The 8249-nt window shown below is 39.0% G+C and overlaps 1 protein-coding gene across 5 annotated transcripts in view; it reads right to left on the bottom strand.

The window, feature by feature from the left end:
• Window positions 1–3988: 3988 nt before the first annotated feature.
• Musk (muscle associated receptor tyrosine kinase) overlaps window positions 3989–8249 on the bottom strand; it is a 95036-nt gene continuing 90775 nt past the window's right edge. For all 5 annotated transcript variants that reach the window (XM_027942989.3, XM_027942993.3, XM_027942991.3 and 2 more), the window contains one exon: window positions 3989–4671. In XM_027942989.3, the coding sequence (XP_027798790.1) occupies window positions 3989–4671 (683 nt within the window). The remainder of the gene's footprint in view (window positions 4672–8249) is intronic.

The following is an 8249-nucleotide window of genomic DNA, read 5'->3' as shown; positions in this document are numbered from 1 at the left end:
TGAGCTCTCTTGTATAATTAGAGATGAAAACAATATTTCTAGAGAGCATAACAAGGCATAATGAAAGTATAATATAGTGTACGCTATGTGGCCCGGACATTTCCTTTCTCAGAATTTCTATAGAGATATAGTTACGGATATGCATAAATATGGATGAGCATTACAATATTTTTCATAATAGTGAAAACTGGAAAAATATTGTGTGTTCAAAATATATTGGTCTAGCCTCAAAATGGACTAGTACTCAAACATTAAATGGGATTTTTGGAATAATATTTAATGTTATGGGACAGGTTCATAATACACTGGAAAGTGAAATGAAATTGTTCTTTTTCTGTTCCATTTTAATACTGGAGGATGTATTTTTGATGTCATGTACCAAATGACTTATACTCTTGCCACATTTGATATTAGATCATTTGCGGAAAGGGGTGGCGGTACTGAGGATTGAACTCAGGGGCACTCGACCACTAAGCCACATCCCCAGCCCTATTTTGTATTTTATTTAGAGACAGGGTCTCACTGAGTTGCTTAGCGCCTCCCCTTTGCTGAGGCTATCTTTGAAATCGCCATCCTCCTGCCTCTGGGATTACGGGTGTGTGCCTCTGTGCCCAGCATGATACTAGACCATCTTAAAACACTTGTTGATGCCTTACTGATGTCTGTAACAGTAGCTCTATGCCTTTCTCTCATCTCCCCTTTTTAATTTATATGATGATTCTACCATTGGAAAAATCTTTATTTAAAAAAGAAAGCAGCACTGGTAAGTAGTACTCCACATTCCTGCCGTACAGAACATTAGTGTGAGCACTATGGACACAGACCAAGGATCTTAACTTGAAAATGCAATGAGAATTCAGAAAAAAAAAATAACTATTTCATCTATTGGTCGTCTTGATTAATTTAAATTTGCAATGCTGAAATACTTTTGGGGGTGCCTGGTCATTAAAAAGACTTGGATAGGGAATGGAATAACATGAAAGTAGAGCATGGATTTTGGAACAACCTGCAGATTACAAGTCACCCCTATAGTCACCTAGGTTCAGCTGTTTCCTCTCAAACATACAGAAGCAAGCCACGTTGTGGGTGAGCCCTTGTCCTTTTTGGATGATATGCTGGGCTCTATTGTTCTGTTCCAGTTACAAACTGTCTCTGTGCCCCTTTCTTCATCTAAAAAATGGGCCTAAAGATAGTGCCTACATCACAGGGATGTTATGAGGTTTAAATTAGTGTATTTAAAGGCCTTAGAGTATACATGGTAAGCTCTCAATATACACTAGCTGATATGATAATTTTTATTAGTACTATTGCTATATTGGGGTAAATGGGAGATCTAACTATTAGTTTTCAGTTGCTTTAAATATTTAATAAAATTGAGTGACTTTTATAATATTTGCTTGCTTGCTCACGTACTGTACTTAACTATATTTCTATGATTCTTTTGCCTTGGAATCTTGAAAACCCCAAAGATAGAGAATCCATGAGGCTGTAGAAGCCAAGAGGAAGAGACAGGCAGAAAGAGCAGGGAGTCAGGAAGGGAGGAGGGAGCAGAGAACAGCTCACAGTGGCAGAACAGGCCTGGGGCTGTGGAAACCTGGTTCTGAAAGACAGTGCGATACCTGGAGCCAAGCTTTGTGGTAGCTGCTCTGAATGACTGCCTTGCCCTGCTTTTCTGGAATTTAGCTTTTTCTAGTGGCCTGACTTCCCTGTCACTACAATAAACCTTTATCATCTGAGCAAACACAAAGGCAGCTTTGAAATTTGCCAAGTATACATGACCCATATGTGAACAATTTAAAATACACCATAGATATCTCCACTGAATTTCTAGATGTGCTTGGTGGCCCTCTCAACGTTTCTATGTGGTGGCTTCTTGATCTTGTTTGGAGTCAAACTGCAGCTTGAGTCTTCATCCAGCCCTTTGGATGACAATATAAATTTTGGATTTTGACAATATAAATTTTGACTTTAAAGATTTGGTCTAAAGACTTGGTCTCAATACTAAATCTGAACTTCCCTGTTGATGAATCAGAATTGTGAATAAGTTCCTCTCTGCCATCGTCATAGTCCAGGGAATTAGCTCAACTGACAGGGAGATCAGACCCTTGACAGCTGGGCAGTGATACAGCTTGAGTAGTGGGCTGTTGGATTGATAGCAAGACGGTGTATGCAGGAGGAATTTAGGAAGTAAAACCAATAGGATACCAGGATTAAAAGAGAGGGCAAAGTCTAGGGTAATTTCCACCTCTTTGTCTTGGCTGTCTGGAGAGACTATGAATAAGGAGGTTTTTCCACCAAGAGTCGAATCGATACATTTGGCAGATTTGGGGGACATTCAGGTAAAGTTTTCCAGTAGTCACTTGGAAAATTCGATTTCAAAAATTCAGATCAGGGCTGGAGTTGTGGCTCAGTGGTAGAGCGCTTGCCTAGCATGCGTGAGGCCCTGGGTTCAATCCCCAGCACCACATAAAAATAAATAAAATAAAGGCATTGTGTCCAACTACAACTAAAAAATAAATATATAAAAAAAGAATTCAGATCATTTCTTCCTTTCCCAAACTACCAATTAGTTTGAAATAAAGCAAGCAGGTTTGGAGCAGACTGCTCTTTTCTGTTCCCTATTTGCTTATTTTAGGAGAACTGGTGTTCATGCTATCTCAGGAATACACTCTTACATTTTGTGTTGGACTTAGATAAATATATATTATGTGGGGCTCCACTGAGAAGCATCAGAAATCTAAGTTCCAGAAGTTTTTGTTAAAAAAAAAAAACATATAGCAAGATAGGTGAATACACTGTGCATAAACATAGGAAGTAACACTATGTTTATGCTATGAACAATTGAATTGGTTTCTACAAGAAGAATGCACAAAAACATCAGTTTTGAAATAACTTGGAGCCACAAGAACATATTGTAACACCCCATATCAAACATCATGGTTTGAGAGATTTAATAGACAGCGGCAACAAAATTTGAAATGTGTGACTTCAAAGGCACAAATAGAAGAAAGAGATAATAATTTTAAAAGGATGTGTATGTACCAGTATATATAAAATATGTGTTTTTAATATTTTTATTTCTTCTAGGTGCTTATTGTATGTATGAAATAAAGGAGAAAAAAAGCAGATAAACAACTAAAAAAGTACAGAGAGGCCCAGAAAAAGGAAGAAGATAAAGGTTAAAGCAAAGTAATTAAGTTTTCAAAGAAAAAAGAAGAGTGATAAAATGCCATTTTTTTTCAGAAAAAAAAATATGTAGAAATAAAATAAGCAGATTATATTCATGATAAATGCACACTAAGGAAAGTCTTAGCACTGGAGGAGCCAAAATAGAAAAAGGAACTAAGAATAACAGTAAGAATAGGGCCTTGCTGGTTTGTCATTTTATTCCTTAGAAACTCTCTGACAATAAAGTAGAAGCACAACTCTAGAATACAGACAAAATATAAAATATGCATTAAGTGCAAAAAAAGAAATTCAACCAAAACCTAGAGCCTGTCTTTTGGTGGTAAAAAAAAAAATGATTTCTCCTGCTTTTTCAATTTCTGAACTTGACCTGATGTATCACGTGAAAACACTCTACTATTACAATGGACAGGAATCAACTCTATCAAAAACGAAGCTCTGAATCCCACTTCCTATAAAATTTAATACAATAGAGTCTTCCTCTGCCGCCAGCTAACTCAGGAACTGAATTCGATGATACTCTTTCCTGTACAATGTATGATACAAACTTTTCCCATGAGGAAGAGGAGCTCTCTCCTGTTATCTGACACATTTATTAGCCTATGTTTCCAATCATCAATTCCAATGGTTCTGTCCACCTAGGGGTTCTGTGCTGTCATTCCCCCCCACCTCTGGGAAACAAGAGGCAAGGGATGCTACTGTTACTCTTTCCCATCTGGGCCTGGTGGGCCTCTGCTGTAGCATTCCTCTGGCTCACTGAGTCTGACAGAGACTGCAGCATTTCATCTGAGAACCTTCAACCTTACACTCCCACTGTTCCTTCTGCCCTCTCACACATGCGTTCCAGAATTCGGTGGATGCTGGGGAAACTGGGCCTGTCTGCAGGCAGCTTGCTCCAACACAAACGCATTAGATTGTACAGCTCCAGGGGGCAGTTCTCAGGGCAGGAGAGGATGTTGCCATCCCGCACATAGTAAATGACCTCCTCGTGGGCCATCCCATAGTAGGGCTGCAGGCCATAGGAGAAGATCTCCCAGAGGACCACACCATAGGCCCACACATCTGACTCTGTGGTATAGCGGTTGTAGAAAATGGACTCTGGTGGCATCCAACGGATAGGGATAGCATCGTTCTCATTAGCTTTGTAGTAGTCTGCTGAGTAGATGTTCCTGGAGAGGCCAAAATCTGCGATCTTCACCACCATGTTCTCACCTACCAGGCAGTTCCTGGTGGCTAAATCCCGGTGGACAAACTTGCGCTCGGAGAGGTAAGCCATGCCCGCTGCTACCTGCCGGGCAATGCAAAGCTGCTCAGCACAGGAGAGGGGTGGGGGTCCTGGACTGGAGACCTGAGCCCTCGTGGACAGGTCACTGTGACTGAGGCTGCAGACAGTGTGAGGGGACATGCTGCGGAGGAACTCGTTGAGGTCACCGTAGGCCATGTATTCAAAGAGCAGGCACATAGGCTTCCCAATAGCACACACACCTGCAACCAAGTAGCACACTCAGTTAGCTGGTTTCCAGAATCACACAATGGAAAAAGCACTCCAAAAGCAAATGACCAGATTGGAAAATATGGGGCCCTATTTTTTTTTTCTTTGTTGACAGCATTATGGTCAAACCTTGACCCTCCTCCTTTGTTTAAACATCTCCCTGTTTACCTTTGAAGATTCAACTTCTTTGTTATCCTTCTTAGGGGGGCCTCAGCTCCTGACCTTCCAGTCTCAGATTTTGCTTCTAATATCTTTCAACATAGTACCTACCTTCCCATTTTTTCAAGATTTGTTCATTTGAGATTTTTCCCCAATATTTTAGCACTCGGCAAGGAGAGACTATGTCTTATTCCTCTTTAGATTCCCCATGTCCCCCCACGTGTCTGGCTAACCAGGTGCTCCATGTTTGGCGAGTGAGTTCATGAATGGATGTTTGCTCTCAGTAGGTGACGTAATTGCTCAGTTTCTGTTTACTTCTCTGAAGAATTATAATGAGGAAGATGTATCAAGTTTGGAAAGAATAACAAAAACGATCCAAGATATCCTCGACCAAGTATTTAGAAAGCTATAGTAAAATATTTTGAAATTTAGGCATAAATAGAGTTTTAGAGTTAATGCCAGGAGGACATTTGCAGATCTTAGGACTGCTATATTTGATAAGGAAGCCGGAGAACTTGGAATATTAGATCAGATGGGCATAATTTCACATCACCATAAAAATAGATTGTTAGATTTATTATTTTTTCAGGCCAAAATTAGAAGCTTATTTTTTTAAAAAGGGACATAAGAAATAATGTTATCTTTATTTATTTATTTTGGAGTTATTTTTTAATTCCAGGGGCTATAGCAATCAGCATATTTGAGAAAATTAAAGCAATGTCAACTGGATCTAATTGAAGATTTCTTCTATAAGATCATCTTTAGTCAACAGGGATTTACCTACCTCATCAACTGGTGTTACCACTGTTAACGCCAGTTGAATTGATTTTAAAAGAATTCTTATTTGGGGAAAAAATAATGACAGTGGGATTTTCTGAGAAAAAGAAATCTTCTGGAACTGAGGTTATTTAATGAAATGTTTTACTTCTTCATGCAGAAAATATTATATAGAAAATTTCTACTTTATGATGGTTATAAACAATTATATATTCATGTATATTATATGTAATTTATAATTATGCATGTGAAAAAAATATGTATATATTTAAGAGTTCAAAATGTTTTATATATTGTGATAACTCCAACCCCATTCTTAGTTGGGACTTCAAAGTAGAATCAAACTCTTAAGAGAAGGATTGTTTTCACTCTTGTAACTTCAGGCCTAGTTCTCTGCCTGGCTCCCTGTGGCCTTTCAATATAAACTTCTGGGTGAATGGATTTAAAGATGGAGAGGTGAATGGGTATAAGAAAACATCATGCCTATTCCAACCCATGTCTTTCAATACTAATGTGACATCTTCAACAAATCATCTTGTGTCATCGTGCTATTTCCTCAACTAGAATATTGGGTAAGAGTCTATAATTTCTAATGCCTCTTACTTTTGAAAAATTCAGCATAGCCTTGCATTTATACCCATCTCAAATTTACAATTACAAAACCATTATTTACTAGGATTTCAATAAAACAGAATCAATTTTTAAAACACAAACATGTTCAATGAGTGCCTGATAGTCTACATGTGTGAAACAAAGCAACTTTCTTTCATTGAAGGTAAATGTTATAGATTTTTCCAATTCTCCTTTTACCATTGTCATCTCATTTAGATGGTACTAACTTCCAAGAAACTGTGAGGCTGGTGGAACCACATGCATGAATGATTACTGCTTATGTACACTTAAGTAAAAGCAGACCCTGTGTTTATAGGTTGTTGATGTGGAATTTGAAGATGGCATTTAGCAAACGGTAATATAAGTCTGAGTTCTTGTTGGGCAATAAAAATGAGGGAAAACTCTTAGTAGTGATGTTTAAACATGCCACCACAGTAATCACAAATTTGCAAATTGCACATAGTTTGTCTTTGAATCAATCCCAGGAATTCTAGATGTTGTAAAATTGTAACTACTTATATATAAATGCAGAGTCGACATTTTTAAGGAACAGTAAAACACTATTCTGCAACAAGAAAATATCTTGCTTTGGTGCTCATTGCATATTATTTCCAAAGGCTATTCAGTTACACAAAATTCAAGGAGCAAACTGTATTTATCTCTTGTCAGTACCTCTTTCAAAATCTAGTGCCCTATTTCCTATGCCTGATAGATGTTGACCTCTCGGGACCATGTGGTAAGAGGAACTCAGCTCTCCTCACTGATCATCAGCAATTCCTGATCGTCCCAGGTCACCATATTTGACTGAGACTCAGAGATAAACCATCTAATTTAAAATGCACTCTTAGTCATGGTTTTGTGAAAGCTGGATTTGAAGTGGCCATAAACATCGAACAAGCAATAGACAATTGAAACCTGAAGTTAAGAGAGAAAGTAGAGATTTTGATTGTTGAGTTATCAAAATATTAGGGAGAGGGTCTGGGCCTGTCCAAGAAGAGTGGTTTGGAGGAATTGTGTAGAATAAGATGGGCAAGAACAGAATCCTTGGGCATACTGATTCTTGGAGTTGGGGGTGGCAATAGGTCAGGGGAAGAAGAGCCCTTGATCAGGACTAAGGGTGGAGGAAACTCCACGTTGCCCCCAGGGTCATTTTACCTTCTCTCACTGCATATAACCTGCTCACTTTCAACTTTTAGAAATCCTTCCTATGGAGCCTAGAACACACCTTCCCCCACCTCCACATTTTTATTGGTGGGTAATAGTTGCACATAATGGTGGAGTTTGTTGTTACATATTTTGTACATGCACACAATATAACAATATAATTTGGCCACTGTCATTCCCCCGTATTTCCCCTTTCCTTCTCCTCCTCCCTCCCCCTGGTCCCTTTTCTATTGGTTGCTCCTTTTCAGTCTGTTTTACTGTTCGTATCATTTTCACTCTAAATGTTGCAGTGCTGCAGGGCTGAGTCCTTGGACCTCTTTTCTTTTGCTGACTTCCTTTTCCACTCCTTAAGTGTCTTTTTTAAAAATATTTATTTATTTTTTTAGTTCTCGGCGGACACAACATCTTTGTTTGTATGTGGTGCTGAGGATCGAACCCAGGCTGCACGCATGCCAGGCGAGCACGCTACCGCTTGAGCCACATCCCCAGCCCCTCCTTAAGTGTCTTAGTCTCATGACTTTAAATATTTATATGCCCTCATGATTTCTGATTTATACCTGCAACCAAGACATCTTTTCTGAACTTGAGACCTCCACATCCACCTGCCTGCTTAGTTTTATCTGGATGTTGCGTGAGCATCTCAAAAAAAAAAAAAAGTTTTAAAAAGAACTCCCGCTTTCTACTAAGGAAACCTGCAAATAGTGGGAAGCATCTCTTAAAATGAATTCTCCCTCTCTTTCCAGTGGAGACACCCGCTCCTCCTGGTCTTACCCAGCTCAGTCAGAGACCCCTTGATTCTCTCAGCTGAGAAGCTGACACCCACTCTCCTTGAGTCTTTCCTTTTTGCACAGCTCCCATT

Source organism: Marmota flaviventris, chromosome 13 (genome assembly GCF_047511675.1).
Source record: "Marmota flaviventris isolate mMarFla1 chromosome 13, mMarFla1.hap1, whole genome shotgun sequence".
NCBI lineage: Eukaryota > Metazoa > Chordata > Mammalia > Rodentia > Sciuridae > Marmota > Marmota flaviventris.
The sequence above is the reverse complement of the archived record's forward strand: the minus strand, read 5'-3'. Positions and strand labels throughout refer to the sequence as shown.